The sequence below is a fragment of the Ovis aries genome, chromosome 17 (assembly GCF_016772045.2).
Source record: "Ovis aries strain OAR_USU_Benz2616 breed Rambouillet chromosome 17, ARS-UI_Ramb_v3.0, whole genome shotgun sequence".
Lineage (NCBI taxonomy): Eukaryota > Metazoa > Chordata > Mammalia > Artiodactyla > Bovidae > Ovis > Ovis aries.
Genome location: NC_056070.1, coordinates 630,133 through 651,039, shown reverse-complemented (window position 1 = coordinate 651,039; position 20,907 = coordinate 630,133). Strand labels below are relative to the sequence as shown.

The window sequence follows — 20,907 nt, the reverse complement described above, 5'->3', positions numbered from 1 at the left end:
CTGTTTTCACTGCTTGCCCATCTATTTCCCATGAAGTGATGGGACCGGATGCCATGATCTTAGTTTTCTGAATGTTGAGCTTTAAGCCAACTTTTTCACTCTCCACTTTCACTTTCATCAAGAGGCTTTTAGCTCCTCTTCACTTTCTGCCATAAGGGTGGTGTCATCTGCATATTTGAGGTTATTGCTATTTCTCCCAGCAATCTTGATTCCAGCTTGTGTTGCTTCCAGCCCAGCACTTCTCATGGTGTACTCTGCATAGAAGTTAAATAAGCAGGGTGACAATATACAGCCTTGACGTACTCCTTCTCCTATTTGGAACCAGTCTGTTTTTCCATGTCCACTTCTACCTGTTGCTTCCTGACCTGCATACAGGTTTCTCAAGAGGCAGCCACTGCAGTAATGGACACCAGTTTTGGCCAACATGGCATAGTACTTTATTTCAGATTTCCTCAAGGCTGGGCAGTTGTTGGCAACGATGACCAGTTTTGCTTTGCCTTGTCTGTACATTTTCAGAGTCGGCTTGTACCCAACTACATACATTCCACTTTTCATAACCAACTGGAGCATAGCACTGATTGACTCCAGTGACTTTTACATCTTCTTTGTGGCCTCCATCTTTCTACCTTAGGAGCAGGAAGCCCCCAACCAAGAGCAGCCATCAAGATGGCCAGGGAGCAAGAAAGGTGTGTGCTGTATTGTTATACGAACAATGTACATAGATTTTCTAACCTCCCTCACCTCCACAAAACAGAACATAAAATTCAAAAACTAATACTAAGTAATTACCTCTATAAGAGGATGGGGGTGAAGGTGATGACAGACAAGGGTGACAGCAGTGGGATTGCTAGATCATATGGTAGTTCTATTTTTAATTTTTTAAGGAACCTCCATAGTGTACTCTTCAATGTATACCTTTCAATACCCTTGTGTATACTGCCAAATGATCTTTGATAAGGATACCAAGACCACTGAAAGAAGAAACAACAGTTTCTTCAGAAATAGTGTTGGGAAAAACTGGATACTCACATGCAAAAGAAAGAGAGTGGGCTCTCATCTTATAACATACCCCAAAATTAATTGAAAATGGATTAAGTTCCTAAACCTAAAGACCCAAAACTATAAAACTCTAAAACAGAACACAGGTGAAAACCTTATGATGTTTAATTTAGCAATTTTTTCTTAGATATGACAACAAAAGAACAGGAAACCAAAACAAAACTAGACAAATGGGACTATATTGAACATAAAAATGTTGTGCATCAAGACACAATAATCAGCGTGCAAAAGCAACCTACTGGAATAGGAAAAAATACTTGCAGATCATACATCTGATTAGGTGTAATATATTAAGAATATAAAAATAACTCCTACAACTGAACAGCAAAAAACCCAAAAATTTGATTAAAAAATAGGCAGAGGATCTGCACAGATGTTTCTGCAAAGAAGATATACAAAAGGTGAACAAGCAAAGGAAAAGATGCTCAACATCATTAATAATCAGAAAATGTAAATCAAAACCACAATGAGATATCACTTGACAACTGTTAGAATGACTACTATCAAAAAGACAAGTACTGGTGAAGATGTGGAGAAAAGGGAACCCTCCTGCACTGCTGATGGAAATGGTAAACTGGTACAGCCACTGTGGAAAACACTATGGAGGTTCCTTAAAACATTAACAATAGAACTACCGTATGATCTAGCAAACCCACTGCTGGTATATATTTGAAGGAAATGAAATCACTACTTGAAGAGATATCTATATTATCATGTTCACTGCGGTGTTATTCACAACAGCAAACATACTGTTGTTGCTCAGTCGTGTCCAACTCTTTGCAACACCATGGATTGCAGTAGGCCAAGCTTCCCTGACCTATCCTGTCTCCCAGTTTGCTCAAACTCATGTCCATCAAGTCAGTGATGCCATCCAACCAGTTCATTCTCTGTTGTCCCCTTCTCCTACCCTCAATCCTTCCTGCATCAGGATCTTTTCCAATGAGTTGGCTCATCGCATCAGGTAGCCAAAGTACTGGAGCTTCAGCTTCAGCATCAGCCTTCCAATGAATACGGAAACAACTGAAGAGTCCATTAGCAAATGAATGAAAAAGGATGTAATACACACACACACACTCACACAGACACACACACACTACTTATGAAGAAAGAAGAAAACTGTGCCATTTGTAACAACTTGGATGGACCTTGTGGGCATCATGCTAAGTGAAATAAGTCTCATGAAGACAAATATCACTTATATGTGTAAGCTAAGACAGTCAAAGCAATATAAACACAGTAGATTGGAGCAGTTAACAGGGCTTGAAGGGGTTAGGTCAAAGGGGACAACCTTCTAGCTATAAGGTGAATAAGTTCTGGGGATCTAACATATAGAATGGTGATTACCATTAACAACAAGACATTACACAGTTGAAAACTGCTAACAGAATAAATCTCATGTACTCAAAAGGCAACAGTAATTATGTTTTGTTACTGGACTGTATGATCATCATATATTTTAGATATCAATCCCTTACAGATACATGATTTGGAAATACTTCCTCCTACTTTGTAGGTTGCTTTTTCATTTTGCTAATTGTTTCTGTTGTGCAGAAGCTTTTTGGTTTTTATAAAGTCCTATGTAGTAATTTTTTCCTTTTTTTTGCCATATCTGAAAAATCACTATGAAGGGTTAATAGGGTAGCAGAGATGTGCCTGCAAACGGGTCTCTCTGCTCAGGCTGAGCGTCCTTGCGTACGAGGCATTCTGCCAAAGAGTCTGGATACAGCCTTGAGTTTAATGGTCCCTTGCAAACGAGGGAGCATTCCCTTCTTGAGATAAGAGGGAGATGAGGGCTTTGTGCAGACTCTGCAGTAGACAGAAATTTCATTCCCCTTTGCTGTACGATAACATGTATGCACCTGCACTGTACTGAAAAGGCTTACTCTTACAGTCTGGAATTCTGCCTAAGGAGGGCTTTATAATAATAAACGGCAATTAGTTTGCCCAGTTCTGTTCCTCTGGCCAGAGTGGTGTCCTGTCTGTCTCTTGTGTGTCTTGTATGTTCTGTGTCATTTCACTCGTAGTAACCAACATCACTATCAACATCAATGTGTTTCACAAAAACTCTCTGTTTTCATCTAGGAGCTTTACAGTTTCAGGTCTTATGTATAAGTCTATAACCTATTTAACTTAATTTCCTTAAGTAATGTAAGATAGGGGTCCAATTTCATTCTTTTAAGTATACAATTCTTCCAACACCATTTACTGAAGACATGTTATATCCCTCATTGAATATTCTCACCTTCCTTGCCAAATACTGGTTGGCTATATATGAGGGAGTTATTGCCAAGTGCTCGATTCTGTTCCATTGGTTCATGTGTCTATATTTATGCCACTATCACCCTGTTAGAGTGCTGTACTCAATATGCCAGCAAATTTGGAAAACTCAGCAGTGGCCACAGGACAGGAAAAGGTCAGTTTTCATTCCAATCCCAAAGAAAGGCAATGCCAAAGAATGTTCAAACAACGGCACAATTGCACTCATTTCATGTGCCAGCAAAGAAATGCTCAAAATTATCCAAGCTAGGCTTCAAGAGTACCTGAACTGAGAACTTCCAGATTTTCAAGCTGGTTTTAGAAAAGGCAGAGGAACCAGAGATCAAATTGCCAAGATCCAATGGATCATGGAAAAAGCATGAGACTTCCATAAAAACATCTACTTCTGCTTTATTGACTACGCTAAAGCCTTTGACTGTGTGGATCACAATAAACTGTGGAAAATTCTTAAAAGAGATGGGAATTAGGCACCTTACCTGCTGCCTAAGAAACCCGTATGCAGATCAAGAAAAAACAGTTAGAACTGGACACAGAACAATGGACTGGTTTCAAATTGGGAAAGGAGTATGTCAAGGCTGTATATTGTCACCCTGCAGAGTACATGATGAGAAATGCCGGGCTGGATGAAGTACAAGCTAGATTCAAGATTGCCGGGAGAAATATCAATAACCTCAGATAAGCAGATGACACCACCCTTATGGCAAAGTGAAGAGGAACTAAAGAGCCTCTTGATGAAAGTGAAAGAACAGTGAAAAAGGCGGCTTAAAACTCAAGATTCAAAAACCTAATATGGCATCCAGTACCATCAGTTCAGTTCAGTCACTCAGTCGTGTCTGACTCTTTGTAACCCCATGAAACACAGCATGCCAGGCCTCCCTGCCCTGTCCATCATCAACTCCCAGAGTTCACTCAAACTCATGTCCATCGAGTCAGTGATGCCATCCAGCCATCTCATCCTCTGTCGTCCCCTTCTCCTCCTGTCTCCAATCCCTCCCAGCATCAGGGTCTTTTCCAATGAGTCAACTCTTTGCATGAGGTGGCCAAAGTACTGGAGTTTCAGCTTCAACATCACTCCTTCCAATGAACACCCAGGACTGATCTCCTTTAGGATGGACTGGTTGGATCTCCTTGCAGTCCAAGGGACTCTCAACTGTCTTCTCCAACACCACAATTCAAAAGCATCAATTCTTCAGTGCTCCGCTTTCTTCACAGTCCAACTCTCACATCCATATATGACCACTGGAAAAACCAAATCCTTCATGGCAAATTGATAGGGAAACAATGGAAACAGTGAGAGACTTTATTTTCTTGGGCTCCAAAATCACTACAGATGGTGACTGCAGCCATGAAATTAAAAGATGCTTGCTCCTTGGGAGAAATGCTATGACAAGCCTAGACAGCATATTAAAAAGTAAAGACATTACTTTGCCTGCAAAGGTCCATCTAGTCAAAGTTATGGTTTTTCCAGTAGTCATGTATGGATGTAAGAATAGGACTATAAAGAAAGCTGAGAGCCAAAGAACTGAGGCTGCTGAATTGGTGTTAGAGAAGAGTCTTGAGAGTTCCTTAGACTACAAGGAAATCAAACCAGTCAATCATAAAAGAAATCAGTCCTGAATATTCATTGGAAGGACTGATATTGAAGCTGAAGCTCTAATACTTCGGCCACCTGATGCAAAGAACTGACTCATTGGAAAAGACCCTGATGCTGGGAAAGACTGAAGGTAGGCAAAGGGGTCGATGGAGGAAAAGATGGTTAGATGGCATCACTGACTCAATGGACATAAGTTTGAGCAAGGTCCAGGAGTTGGTGATGGACAGGGAATCCCAGTGAGCTGCAGTCCATGGGGTCACAATGAGTCGGACACAAGCCACTGAACTGAAATGATAGTTTGGTATGGTACATTTTCATTTTTGTTTGCTTCAAGATATTCTTCAATTTTCTTTTTGATTTCTCCTTCTTTAGCTGTTTTCTTTAAATTTCCTTTTTTTGATCTACTGGTTGTTCAGGACTGTGTTGTTTAATTTCCACATATTTGTGAATTTTTCAATTTCCTTCTGTTACTGACTTCTAGTATTATACCACTATGGTCAAAAAGAATACTTGTATGATTTTAATTTTCTTAAATCTGTTAAGACTCGCTTTATGATCTAGCCTATGGTCCATCCTGGAGAACATTCTGTGTGTGCTTGAGAAGAATATATCTTTTAGGTCCATTTGGTTTAAAGCTTGGTTGAAGTCTAGTTTCCTTGTTGATAATCTAGATATTACCCACTGTTGAAGGTGGGGTAAAGATGTCCCTTAAGATTATTTTATTGTTGTCTGTTTCTTTCCAGACCTTTTAGCATTTAATACATTTCGGTGCTCCAAAGTTGGGTATACATTTATTTATGACTGTTATATCTTCTCAATGAATTGAACCCTTTATCATTATATAATGACCTTTTCTGTCTCTAATTACCATTTTTGGCTTAACATCGATTTTATCTGACTTCAGTATAGGTACCCCTGTACTCTTTTGGCTTTCACTTGTATGAAGTATCTTTTTCATCTCTTCACTTTGAGCCCATGTGTGTGTCCTCAAAGCTGAAGTCAGTCTCTGGTAAGTACCATATATTACTTTTTGTTTGTTTATTTTTTAAATCCATCCCACCACTCTATGCCATTTGACTGGAGAATTCAATCCATTTATATTTAGCAAAATTATTGATAGATAAGATATTACAAATTCCATCTTACAGTTTTCTGGCTGTTTTTACAGTTGCTTTGTTCTCTCACTGTCTTCCTTAGTAAACTGATGGTTTTCTGTAGTGGTGCATCTTTTGTGTATCTACTTTAGGTTTTTGTTTTGCTTTGTGGTTTCCAGGCTTACATAAAACACCTTATTGATGTAACAATCTACTTTATGCTAATGACAAATTTAATCAGATACCAATAGTATCCTTTTACTCCCATCTACCTTTAATGTATTTTGATGTATGGTTTACCTGTTTTTATATTTTATATTCATTAACAAATTATTGTAGCTACAGTTAATTTTAATACACTTGTTCTTTAATCTTATACCATCATTTTAAAGAACTAGAGTATTTTTAACTTGATTATATCCTTACCTTTACCAGTGTGTTGTATTTATACTTTTATATATTTTCATGTTATTTCATGTTATGTTAGTTGTATGTATATTTTCATGCATTTTCATTTTATTAATTAGCATCCTCTTGTTTCAGCTTTAAGAACTCCTTTCAACACTTCTTTTATGGCAGAACCAGTGGTGATGAACTCCCTCAGCCTCTGTGTCTGAGAAAATCTTTATCTCTCTTCATTTGTGAATCATGGACTAAAGAAGGAAGGTTTCTCCTGGCACTAAGCTGTGCTGCCACATCGGTGAGGGGACACAGGTGAAGTCAAACTGCCTTTTTCAGCCTCTTCAGTATGTCCAAACGTGTGTTGATATTGTTTTTGCTCCATTGGAATGCTAAATTGTCTCCTCTGGAAACCTAGGCTTCCACAGAAGCTCCCTCATCTGTGGGGAACAGTCTAGGTCAGTGTTCTCTGGGTGCTCCCAGACTGCAGTCAAGAGGGGCTAAAACTGATTCACAGATCACTTGAAAGCCACAGCCAGGACCAAGGTCTGCCTTCCTACTGCCTAATGCACAGTGGGAAAGGCTCCTTCTGGGTCCCTTAATATATGGTGATGGATCCCACAGCTGCCACAAAAACATTTTCATTTGTGGATGGATACAGGATATTTGGTGCATAGAGAGGGAAGACAAGAATGAGGGATGTGTTATGTTCATGACTGAAAAAATGTTTTTAACCATGTGAAAATATTTTTGATTGAAATTTTTAAAACAAAAGGAAAAAAAAAAAGTCACCTAAGTAAGCCTAACTACTTTCTGTGCCCAGTGAGAAAGAAAAGTGTTGGTACAGAGAATTAACGCATTTTATTGTGTTCACTTCAGTGAACAAACATTTCCTATCCTCCCCTACTTGGGCCACTGCCCTACCTTGCTGGCCTTCACACCAAAATTCTTTAAGGCAGACCTTAGTACTGACGCCTCTACATACTGATGCATGCACACCTTTGTCTGTGGTAATACGACCTCTGGCCCCCTTTCCCATCCAATTGTTCTTTGGAAGTTCTTTTATTGAGATCAGTATAATCTGTCTCAACCCCTATGCAGTGTTTCACCCTAAGAACTCTCTCTCCTAGCCTGGATTCTATAACGCTTTCTAACTACTCAGTCTGTCTCTAACAGTTCCCTAAAACTAGATGTTACCTATGGTCCTGCCTGCCCTGACATCCCTTTTCATTCTCTGTTCAATCTCCTTTAATCATTCCATCCACATTTGTGTGTGTCCCAGTTATTGTCAACTGTCATCCCAGTATGGTTGTTCCCAGACTCAACCTCTCTCCCAAACCCTGATAAATGAATTTCCAGCTATCTTTAGTCTCTATATGATCTGTCTAACCGTCATGGCTCTTTTAAACAAATAGATCCACCCCTATACCATGCACCTGCAACATATAAACGCAGTTTTGTAAGAGTCACATTATTCACTGCCTTAGATCACTTATTTTCATCTGTTTTGAGTTCTGTGGTGTTTTTTAATCATTATGCATCTTTCCATTGATGGCACTGCTTCACTTCTTGGCTTGAAGCTCAACAAAGATGTTCTGGCTGAATCTACTGATTTGTCTCCCTCAAAACAAATCAAGGTCTTCTGCTGGCCAAGCTGTCTTTGGCTACTGCTAATAATCTTGCCAAGTGTGAGAACCTCTAAATTGATAACACATTTCACTGCTGGTTGGCCCTTGAGCAATCAAGACTAAAACCCATCTACACCTTCCTCCAGACACCTACCTGACCTCTCGTGTTTCTTTTGGGTAGCAATGGCTCTGTTACCCACACTGACTCCAAGGCTAAATAGTCTCAGTCACAGTTGATTCCTCACTAGTCCCTCCTCTTTATATTGTAGTAAAAACATAAGATAATTTACCACCTTAACCATTTTTCAGTTCAGACCAGTCCAGTTGCTCAGTTGTGTCTGACTCTTTGCAACCCTATGAACTGCTACCTAGGTTGGTCATAACTTTCCTTCCAAGGAGTAAGCGTCTTTTAATTTCATGGCTGCAATCACCATCTGCAGTGATTTTGGAGCCCCCAAAATAAAGTCTGCCATTGTTTCCCCATCTATTTGTCATGAATTGATGGGACTGCATGCCATGATCTTTGTTTTCTGAAAGTTGAGCTTTAAGCCAACTTTTATCAAGAGGCTCTTTAGTTCTTCACTTTCTGCCATAAGGGTGGTGCCATCTGCATATTGAGGTTATTGATATTTCTCCTGGCAATCTTGATTCCAGCTTGTGCTTCATCCAGTCTAGCGTCTCATGATGTACCCTGCATATAAGTTAAATAAGCAGGGTGACAATATACAGCCTTGACGTACTCCTTTTCCTATCTGGAACCAGTTTGCTGTTCCATGTCCAGTTCTAACTGTTGCTTCCTGTCCTGCATACAGGTTTCTCAAGAGGCAGGTCAGGTGGTCTGGTATTTCCATCTCTTTCAGCATTTTCCACAGTTTGTTGTGATCCACACAGTCAAAGGCTTTGGCATAGTCCATAAACTCTCTTGCTTTTTTGATGATCCAGCAGATGTTGGCAATTTGATCTCTGGTTCCTCTGCCTTTTCTAAAACCAGCTTGAACATCTGGAAGTTCACAGCTCATGTACTGTTGAAGCCTGGCTTGGAGAATTTTGAGCATTACTTTACTAGCGTGTGAGGAATACGATTGTGTGGTAGTTTGATTATTCTTTGGCATTGCCTTTCTTTGGGATTGGAATAAAAACTGACCTTTTTCAGTCTGTTGGCCATTGCTGAGTTTTCCAAATTTGCTGGCATATTGAGTGTAGCACTTTCACAGCATCATCTTTTAGAATTTGAAATAGCTCAACTGGAATGCCATCACCTCCACTAGCTTTATTCGTAGCAATGCTTCCTAAGGCCCACTTGACTTCACATTCCAGGATGTCTGGCTCTAGGTGAATGATCACACCATCGTGATTATCTGGGTTATGAAGATCTTTTTTGTACAGTTCTTCTCTGTATTCTTGCCACCTCTTCTTAATGTCTTCTGCTTCTGTTAGGCCTATACCATTTCTGTCCTTTATTGAACCCATCTTTGCATGAAATGTTCCCTTGGTATCTCTGATTTTCTTGAAGAGATCTCTAGTCTTTTCCATTCTGTTGTTTTCCTCAATTTCTTTGCATTGATCACTGAAGAAGGCTTTCTTGTCTCTCCTTACTATTCTGTGGAACTCTGCATTCAAATGGGTTTATCTTTCCTTTTGCCCTTTGCTTTTCACTTCTCTTCTTTTGACAGCTATTTGTAAGGCCTCCTCAGACAGCCATTTTGCTTTCTTGCATTTCTTTCTTGGGGATCCCTGTTTCCTGTACAATGTCACGAACCTCCGTCCATAGTTCATCAGGCACTCTGTCTATCAGATCTAGTCCCTTAAATCTAGTTCTCACTTCCATTTTATAATTATAAGGGATTTGATTTAGGTCATACCTGAATGGTCTAGTGGTTTTTCCCACTTTTTTCAATTTAAGTCTGAATTTGCCAATAAGGTGTTCATTTTTTGAGCCACAGTCAGCTCCTGGTCTTGTTTTTGCTGACTGTATAGTCATACTTACCCATTTTTAAGTATGTATATAGTTCAGCAGTGTTATGTATGCTCACACTGTAAAATCTAAAACTGTGTACCCAGTATTCTCTTCCTGTTCCTCCATCCCTTCCTCTCTATAACCTCTAAAATAAATTGCTTCTCAAATCCTGGGAATCCTCAATAGTGACTCTGGAAAGTCATGCCTTAAGACTTAGTGACACAAGGGACCTGACCACAACTTCCGTATGAAAGAGTAATCTCTAAAATGTTCACATTCAATGGCTATCTGGCTATCGTTTGCAGACATCAGCAGAGAGCAAAGCAGCCACATCACCCTTGAGCACTCATTACAAGCTTCTTTATGTTGCACTAAAATCTTTCTCCTTAATTTTTAACACTGTTTCTACTTATACTTACCATAGAACAAGGTTAAGCTCTTTCTCTCATGAAATTCCCTCAAACTTTTACAGAGAACATTATATTCTCCAGAATTTTACAAATTCTTTTGACTACTCCTTGTAAAACATAATTTCAGGTCTTCAACATCATCCTGGCTCTGAATTCAGTGCTTCAGTTCATCACTCTCTCTTAAAACATGCAACTGAAAATGAGCTCAATTTCATAGATATGATCTGACCTGGTTGGAAGAGAATGAGATAACCACCTTACATCTTTATAGATAAATTACATTACTATTGCTATTGCTATTGTGATTGCTATTGAATCCATGATCAATAAAAACCCTAATATCTTTGGATTGGTTTGGCCAATACAAGCCAAGTACTTGTCACAAGGGGTTCCCTGGTGGCTCAGATTGTAAAGAGTCTGCCTGCAAACTCTTTACCATGAAATCTACAAACCCAGAGACCCACATTCGATCCCTGGTCAGGAAGTTCCCCTGGAGAAGGAAATGGCAACCAACTCTAGTATTCTTGCCTGGAGAATCCCATGGATGGAGGAGCTTTGCTGACTACAGTCCATGAGGTCACAAAGAGTTAGACACAACTGAGCAACTTCACTTCCCTCCTTACTTACTTGTCATAAAGCTGAAGTAAGAGATTCTTCTTTTTCACTAAGTGAACTGTTATTCAGATTTCTGTATCTCAGTAAGGTATAGTAAAATTGAGCAGCTACTGCACATTGGCAATACATATGCACACACTAAAATGTATCTACAAAGCTTTACCTAAAATGTAAAGCTGAGGGGCAGAACATTTCAGAGTCTAGTCTATTTCCTGTACTCATATCCAGGATCAGTTCCAAGATCCACAATCTTCTATCTTCACTACCCTAATTCTGTTACCAACCTCACTGACTCTTTCCAGTCTTCCCACCCATATGTTAACAGATTATTCTGTTTATAGCACAGAGCTTTTATTGTGGTATTAGTGATTTGCCTCTACTAGTTTCCTCTGCCACTGAGTAAAGCCAACCAGTAATCACACTGCCATTTGATGATCAGTTCCTTTTCTCTCAAAAGAGCATGATTCCCAGCAGTATTAATTATGCTATAGCCACACAATATATATTAAACATATATATTATACATATCTAATGTACACAAGCATTCTTCCTTATATATAAAAAATCTCTTCACTCTATAGAGCAACTGAACTTTCCAGTTTGATTCCCTCCTACAAATAAAATAAGTTTGTCAAGAAATGAGAGAAGATAGTCACTAGGATTTATCACACCAGATCTAAAAGGCTCTCATCCCAAATTAAGCTGATGAAGTCTACAATACAAGCCCAAAGTTCTTTTTGTTTTGTACCCTCTGATAAGAAATAAAGTAGTCTTCATACCTGATTTCTACACAACAAGAACCTTTTTGATCAAAATTAAATGCCATGAGGGGTTCGTATAATTCTTCTATATTCCACCTAGGGCAGAATCCTATCTGAAAAATGAGGTTAAGTGCCTGGATAACAACAGTATTTTAAGTCCACATACAGCTTACCTCTGAGAAAGTGTTCTGGGGAAAATAAAGATATCTCTAGTTTTCATTTTCTTAATTAATACAATTAAAGTGTTAGACTAGATAACTGCTAAGTTCCCAACTAGTGATAGCGCTCCATGAGTCTTTCATTCTGAATACTATTAGTTTCTAGGGGGAAAAAAGTCCATATATGTATCTCCAGCAGTTCCCATTAACACACAATTTGGTGAAACCTGAGAACAACTAACTCATCTCAGCTAGAAAAACTGTCAACAAAGCAAAACAGACTGCATGTAGTTAACTAGGACATAAATGAGGACTATAATGAATTTAAGAATATAAAAATGATTAATTCTTTTAAGAGCTGTCATTTAAGTCAGCAAACAATCAAGCAGTGGTAAACATCAAATGCTTTCATTATCTTCCAAAGGAAGAATTTTCTTTCAGTTCAGTTCAGTTCAGTTCAGTTCAGTTGCTCAGTCATGTCTGACTCTTTGCGACCCCATGAATTGCAGCACGCCAGGCCTCCCTGTCCCTCACCAACTCCCTGAGTTCACTCAGACTCACGACCATCGAGTCAGTGATGCCATCCAGCCATCTCATCCTCGGTCGTCCCCTTCTCCTCCTGCTCCCAATCCCTCCCAGCATCAGAGTCTTTTCCAATGAGTCAACTCTTCTCATGAGGTGGCCAAAGTACTGGAGTTTCAGCTTTAGCATCATTCCTTCCAAAGAAATCCCAGGGCTGATCTCCTTTAGAATGGACTGGTTGGATCTCCTTGCAGTCTAAGGGACTCTCAAGAGTTTTCTCCAACACCACAGTTCAAATGCATCAATTCTTCAGTGCTCAGCCTTCTCCACAGACCAACTCTCACATCCATACATGACTAGTGGAAAAACCACAGCCTTGACTCTACGGACCTTAGTCGGCAAAATAATATCTCTGTTTTTGAATATGCTATCCAAGTTGGTCATAACTTTTCTTCCAAGGATTACATTAACATAGCAATAGACTCTCAATAATCAGCATCTACTCTTTATTATGCATATCACAAAGTCAAGGCTGGTGACACCATTATTAGAACCACTCTCTCAAGTTTCTTTCAAGAGGGCTGTTTCCAAAATCATGAGTTTATTTTGACCGATGTTTACCCAAGTAGTGATTCCTAGCCTAAATTACAGAAATGGAAAAATGACTAATGGAAACTGACAGCAGACGAAAATGTCACAGGATCAGCTCTCACAGAGAATACAGCATAATCTGGATATACTAAAGTTGGGTGTGAGTTGACTATTACTGGCCAATAAACTCCTTGGAATCAGGGGTTAAATCACACTGAACCTGTTATCATCCACAGCAGTCCAGGCAATACCAGGCACACAGATGGTAGTTTTGAAAGGACTGACTACTGGGTCTAAGCTCAGCAGCCAAGACATGACTGTAAGAATTGGGTCCAGAGAACACAGATTTATAAAGAAATGCAAGAGCATGAGGGCAGGAAATGGTCAGCGTCGGTCAGAGTTTATGGTCACCACAAAGGCTGATACCCTGGAGCTCCAAATGGGAACAAGGTTCAAAATGCCCTAGAGTTGCGTGGCAAATGGGTTTATGGAAGAAAGACAGTATTCACAAGGAGGTAGGAAGAGGGAGTCTCAGTAGAGATAATAGTTCAGATTTTGAAGTTGCTGGCAGCAAGAGAAATGAAGTGCAGAGGGAAGAAACAATGGAGGCCTGAAGGCATAGAGAGAAAACAGGCTGCAGAGAGAGTGCTGCAGACTGACAGCGAGCCAGTGCAGAACTGAGGATGGTGACAGTGAGAGAGGAACAGTCTGGAAAGTCCACCCTCCTACCCACTTTCCTGGTGAGTCACTCTCTTTAAGGGGAAGTGCCACTTAAAGAAGTTTGCCCCCAATATACAGGTATGGGAAAAAGCAAAGCTTCATTTAAGATAACGGGAGAGAGGGCACACATGAAAACAGCTGGCATATAAAAATGTTTGATCATCACACAAGCACAGTGGGAAGGCTAAAGCAAGGCAGTATGGGGTTCATAGACAGGCCTAGGATATACAAACAGACAACAGGGTTAAGTGCAAGGAGAATGAGAAATAAACTGAAAGCATGTCAGAGACAGGGGAAAGGGACTTCTTCACAGACAGCTTTGTTACAGAGGAATGCCAGGTTCCTCAGAGTTTCAGCTGGTTTGAAAATGATAGAAAATACTTCCCCAAAGGTCAGTTAGAATCTATATTGAGCAGCTTCTCAGATTTTTAGTGTGGTGAGTGTTGAGATGTTGGAATGACTAAGAATCTGGAATTTATTGCTTCCCTTAAATTTGTTAGAAATTCTCACAATTCAACCACTGGTAACTTTTGTTTATCAGCAATGAAGGCTGAATAAAATTTGTATTTCAAAGTAAAATCCAACTTCCAAAACCATCTTTTACTGAGACTATTAAAATGCACCTGAAGTTGTAAGTTCAGTTTTTGTCTCCTCTGTATTTTCAGTCCAGCAAAAAAGTTCAAAGTCTTAATGATTTGGGAATAAATTAAATATAGACATCACTCAAAACACATCAGAAATAAGAGTCCACAAACCAGCATTCTCCAAACAAGTCCACACTCTTAAAGGAGATGTGAAAGTTTTCATTGTTAGGTATACAGCAAAAATAATTTCATGCAGCTTTTTAGCTAAGAAAACAACCACTCAAGAACATAACAAAGGTTGATTACAGTCCAGAACACCAGGCTTCAATATGCAGGTCATTTTGCCTGGCTGGTCTGGTGACCCTTGATTGTTCATGGTTTGAAGCTGTTCATAACCCTAGAAAATAGCATGGGCCAGGGCGTGGGGCTGGGACTGAAACCAAGGGAGATGGGTACCAGGCTGGGCAGAGGAGACTCTCCTGCACTGCTCAGACCTCCTACCTTTTCCACCTGGTTTCCCACATTTTTCCTTTTTCTAAAGATGCTGATACTAAGAAAAACAAGCACCATTCACAGAGATTCTCATAGAATATCTTCACTCTTCTATTATACCTGCACAATTTAACTATAATGAATACAACAGAGCTCATTCCCAATCTCCAACAGAAAGGAATGATGCAGATCTTGTGCCCAGAGCCCTAGTGAATTTTCAGAGGATAAGGATACTTCAGTCTCAACACACAGTGATACCTTGGATCAGAAAGTAGCCTGAGGTCAAGCAACTTTCTTCACTTTCCCACCCTCTCTCTCAACCTTCTTTTTGCCCCCTCCTTCTTTCCATGTGTGTATGGACTTCTATATGCATTAACTTGCTATTGCTCTTTATTTCTTCCTTTCCTTCTTTCTTGCCTGTATGTCTCAGACCCTACTTAAAAGCCTAGGAGAGGAGGAAAAAAGTTAACTTTTTAACTTCCATCTATTACCATTATTATGGAAATACCTTCACTCTCCTAGATCTAGTCACATGTTCTAATTTGAACCTGAAAGCAATTTAGGTGTCTGGGTAGGCCTTCTGGACACATAAGTACTTGAATTGTAAAAATAAATGACAAAGGGATTGAAAAACAATTACTATGGCAGAAAAAGAGAACTCCAGGTATTTTCCTGTGTTAACTCTTTACCTTCTGTTTGCTTAAGATAAAAACAACATTCAGATTTTTCACTATGAAGAACAATTACTTCAGTTTAGTATTATACTGGATTATTTATTTTAGAAAGAGCATCCTGGGTGGCTCAGTGAGTAAAGAATTCTGCCTGCAATGCAGAAGACATAGATTCGATCTTTGGGTTGGAAAGATCCCCTGGAGAAAGGCATGGCAACCCATTCCAGTATTCTTTCCTGGAGAATCCCATGGACAGAGGAACCTGATGGACTATAGTCCACAGGGTTGCAAAGAGTTGGCCATGACAGAAGTGACTGAGTATGCATGCACATTTATTTTAGAAAGTTTCCTGCAGCTAGTTATCAAAACACCAAAATTATGGAAACAGCCTGACTATAGGAAATTGGTCAGTTCAGTTCCGTCACTCAGTCGTATCCAACTCTTTGCGACCCCATGAATCGCAGCACGCCAGGCCACGCTGTTCATCACCATCTCCTGGAGTTCACTCAGACTCGCGTCGATCGAGTCCGTGATGCCATCCAGCCATCTCATCCTCGGTCGTCCCCTTCTCCTCCTACCCCCAATCCCTCCCAGCCTCAGAGTCTTTTCCAATGAGTCAACTCTTCGCATGAGGTGGCCAAAGTACTGGAGTTTCAGCTTTAGCATCATTCCTTTCAAAGAAATCCCAGGGCTGATCTCCTTTAGAATGGACTGGTTGGATCTCCTTGCAGTCCAAGGGACTCTCAAGAGTCTTCTCCAACACCACAGATCGGCGCTCAGCCTTTTTCATAGCCCAACTCTCACATCCATACATGACTACTGGAAAAACCATAGTCTTGAATAAACGGGCCTTAGTCGGCAAAGTAATGTCCCTGCTTTTGAATATGCTATCTAGGTTGGTCATAACTTTTCTTCCAAGGAGTAAGCGTCTTTTAATTTCATGGCTGCAGTCACCATCTGCAGTGATTCTGGAGCCCCAAAAAATAAAGTCTGACACTGTTTCCACTGTTTCCCCATCTATTTCCCATGAAGTGATGGGACCCGATGCCATGATCTTCGTTTTCTGAATGTTGAGCTTTAAGCCAACTTTTTCACTCTCCTCTTTCACTGTCATCAAGAGGCTTTTTAGCTCCTCTTTACTTTCTGCCATAAGGGTGGTGTCATCTGCATATCTGAGGTTATTGATAATCCTCTCGGCAATCTTGATTCCAGCTTGTGTTTCTTCCAGTCCAGCGTTTCTCATGATGTACTCTGCATATAAGTTAAATAAGCAGGGTGACAATACACAGCCTTGACGTACACCTTTTCCTATTTGGAACCAGTCTGTTGTTCCATGTCCAGTTCTAACTGTTGCTTCCTGACCTGCATACAGATTTCCCAAGAGGCAGGTTAGGTGGTCTGGTATCCCCATCTCTTTCAGAATTTTCCACAGTTTCTTGTGATCCACACAGTCAAAGGCTTTGGCATAGTCAATAAAGCAGAAATAGATGTTTTTCTGGAACTCTCTTGCTTTTTCCATGATCAGCGGATATTGGCAATTTGATCTCTGGTTCCTCTGCCTTATGAAATTGGTCACTGCAATTTTATTTTTTTTAAAGTGTAAGAAATATGTAGATGAAATAATATGACTGAATTGCTCCAAAATAATACAAGGATTCAAAAATTCATTAAGCTGTAGATGTCTAATTTGCATACTTTACATGTTTACTTGTCTGCACTAAAAAGTTTACATAAAAGATAATAACATAGGAGAGAGAAGTCAAGAAGCGTGTAGTTAAAATAAAATTATTCATGAATTGACAACTCTGTGTTGGGTAGTGAGTACTATTCTATTTTTGCATGGTTGCAACTTTTCATAAAAGATGCTGTAAAATGTTACTTAGAAACTTGTGCAATTTTAAGATTCAGATGCATGGTATGAAAATCAGTACATCTTTTAAAATATGACTGATTAAAATTATAGTGTGTAAATATGATAAATCAAATTTTATTTGTAATTTTGTTGAAAGTGATAACTTTTTCATAAAAAATTCTTGGTATAATTATATAGAAAGAGTCTGTATACTAAGATGTAGAGGTGTTGTAATTCTAATAGAAAATTGTTGACATTCTGTCATAAATTACATACAATAAATTTAAAACTGTAAAGAAGAGAAAAGAAATAATAAAATATTATTGTCTTCTAAAACAGTTAAGTGAGTTGGTTCTGATGTGAGTAAAACTAAGAGTTCTACCACAGCATGAGAACTATGTATGGAAATTTTTTGCATTAATCTTACTTTATTCCTTCTATCTCTTAAAACTCAATAACATTTATCAAGTATGAAGGACAACTAGCAGTCCAAGAAAGATATTAACTAGAGATTGCTTTATGTAGAAAAAACTATCCAAAAAAAAAATGCACAAAGCCTCCTTGGCTTTCATAGTATAAATCACTTAGAACAGGTGTATTATGTCTAGCAATTAACAGGTCTAATGGATTTCTATTTAGCTGAAGAACAGAATTGGCTGCACTGGAGAACACATCAATAAATATAAATTTGTGTTTGATTTTCTTAAAATACCTCATCCCACTCAAAAGAACTATATGAATATTGCTACATGTTATATGTATTCTCCAACTTACAGAATTTATATTCTAAAAGTTTATCTGTAATTAAGGATTCTGGGACTCAGATCATATTTTCCCACTGAAACAATTTTACAAAGGGTAGTTAAGCCAATCAGGCCACACCAGAGAACTCTATAAATTTCAAAATTACTGGACCTGGTATGGTTTACTGCAGAATTTTTTTTTCCCCAACTAACCACTCTGTACTACTATTTCTTTGATAAATGCAATAGGGATTCTAAAAATAAAGCTCCTGTCAGATACTCTGCTTTGCCTGTGTCTATGTTCCTTAGTTATCAGAGTAGGCAGAGTGGAGTAGAGTTTAGATGAGGGGCTTTTGCATTTGAAGGGTACAGGAAGTTGGGGCCCTACAGTTTACTAAGGGGCAGCAGTCTTGGAAGGTTCTTTAGTAACTTGCTCCTACTGTGTCTCACAGATACAGAGTGGAGATGTGGACTGTATCTTTCACCAGGTTTATCATCTAAAAATGTTTTGTTTTGTTTTTTTAATTAGAAACAATAATAATTTTTAATATGAATTTTTAAAATGTTTATAAACTCAGAGCTAAATAAATTATAGGTTACTCCTATGTACTTTAGCTACACCCAAAGCTGTGGCAATAATCTGCTCTGTGACTGGACAGCCACAGGCCTCCGCCCACTATAGGGAGGGGATGCCACCAGGAGGTCCTGAAAACCAGCATTTAATCTAAGCAGAGGGCTGCCTCTAGTTGGAGTCAGCATTTCTCCTCTACTCACAGTCAAGTAGATTTCATTGCTTTGAAAATGTTTAAGCCAAAATCACTGCAGATGGTGATTGCAGCCATGAAGTTAAAAGACGCTTACTCCTTGGAGGGAAAGTTATGACGAACCTAGATAGCATATTCAAAAGCAGAGACATTATTTTGCCAACAAAGGTCCATCTAGTCAAGGCTATGGTTTTTCCAATAGTCGTGTATGGATGAGAGTTGGACTGTGAAGAAAGCTGAGTGCCGAAGAATTGATGCGTTTGAACTGTGGTGTTGGAGAAGACTCTTGAGAGTCCCTTGGACTGCAAGGAGATCCAACCAGTCCATTCTAAAGGAGATCAGGCCTGGGTGTTCTTTGGAAGGAATGATGCTGAAGCTGAAACTCCAATACTTTGGCCACCTTATGTGAAGAGTTGACTCACTGGAAAAGACTCTGATGCTGGGAGGGATTGGGAGCAGGAGGAGAAGGGGACGACAGAGGATGACATGGCTAGATGGCATCACCAACTCGATGGATGTGAGTTTAAGTGAACTCCGGGTATTGGTCATGGACAGGGAGGCCTGGCATGCTGCGGTTCGTGGGGTCACAAAGAGTCAGACATGACTGAGCAACTGAACTGAACTGAACTAAAGCCACAAGTTGTTTTCCTGGATACAAGAAAAGCCACAAGTTGTTTTCTTGGATCCTTTGCAAAAAGCAGGGATAAAATGGGAATTAAATGACTTAATTTCATATGTAAATACTTTTTTATAACCCTATTAATTTGACAGTGTGAAAGAAAAACATAGGGATTCAATATTTGCATTAAATTATCTACTCTATCATTTAGGCCTAATATCATGTACAGTTTGTTCGTCTTTAAAATTCAGAACTCTATGAGTATGCTTCAATTATGCAGTGCTATAATACCAGTAAAAGATTTTAAATGTATTTTTTTAATGTGCAGATCCAAAAACATGAGACAAATTTCCAGAAATCACTATAGAATCATATTAGAAATCAAGAGTTTCAGATTCTTCCTGTCTCAAATTCAGTCAAGATTTATTCCACTTGCCTGCATAGGTGTTGGCCTTGTTTAGGAGGTCTGTGCATGCGTGCATATCAGCGAAAGCCCGGATTCCTAAGCAGTTGACAGGGTGAAGCTGAGATTCCAAAAATTCACAGCAAGTCTTCTTCACATCCTGTAACTGTAACAGACCAGCTGCTGGGAGAAGTACCTGTAACACAAGTGAGCATGCTTAGCTGACTGGCTAGAAGTTTACTCTTCATTGTGTCTACAGAGAGCTCAGGGATTCAGCCACAGCTCAATATCTGCGCCCAGACCCCAGCATCCCATAGACAAGTAATGTAACCATTATTTGCAAAAAGGATGATGCCTCCTTCCAATCCCCATAATTTCTAAGGAATCTTTCAAGGTCTCTTCTTGGTCACAAGAACATAAAAGACATCAGATTATATTAGATTAACAATTCTTTTCACAGATCTAAACAAATGTTCCTTTGAATTTTAAAAACATAAATTATTAGGCTGCTAGGGGATGCTATGGAGAAGGCAACAGTACCCCACTCCAGTACTCTTGCTTGGAAAATCCCATGGATGGAGGAGCCTGGTAGGCTGCAGTCCATGGGGTCGCTAAGAGTCGGACACGACTGAGCGACTTCACTTTCACTTTTCACTTTCATGCATTGGAGAAGAAAATGGCAACCCAATCCAGTGTTCTTGCCTGGAGAATCCCAGGGACGGTGGAGCCTGGTGGGCTGCCGTCTATGGGGTCGCACAGAGTTGGACACGACTGAAGTGACTTAGCAGCAGGGGGTGCCTATGGTTCCATGAAAATGATTTTCTTCCCTTAGAGTAGTCATGAGATTCAGTGATTTGTGAAGGGGTGAGCACAGCGTAATAATAATGGAGTGGCTTGCCATGTCCTCCTCCAGGGGGTCTTCCTAACCCAGGGATTGAACCCAGATCTCCCACATTGCAGGCAGATTCTTTACTGTCTGAGCCACAAGGAAAGC

At 39.6% G+C, this 20,907-nt stretch overlaps 1 protein-coding gene across 6 annotated transcripts in view; it reads right to left on the bottom strand.

The window, feature by feature from the left end:
• Nucleotides 1-20,907, bottom strand: part of KLHL2 (kelch like family member 2) — a 163,169-nt gene that overhangs the window by 55,039 nt on the left and 87,223 nt on the right. For all 6 annotated transcript variants that reach the window (XM_060400599.1, XM_060400600.1, XM_060400601.1 and 3 more), the window contains one exon: nt 19,947-20,109. In XM_060400599.1, coding sequence (XP_060256582.1) covers nt 19,947-20,109 — 163 coding nt within the window. The remainder of the gene's footprint in view (nt 1-19,946; nt 20,110-20,907) is intronic.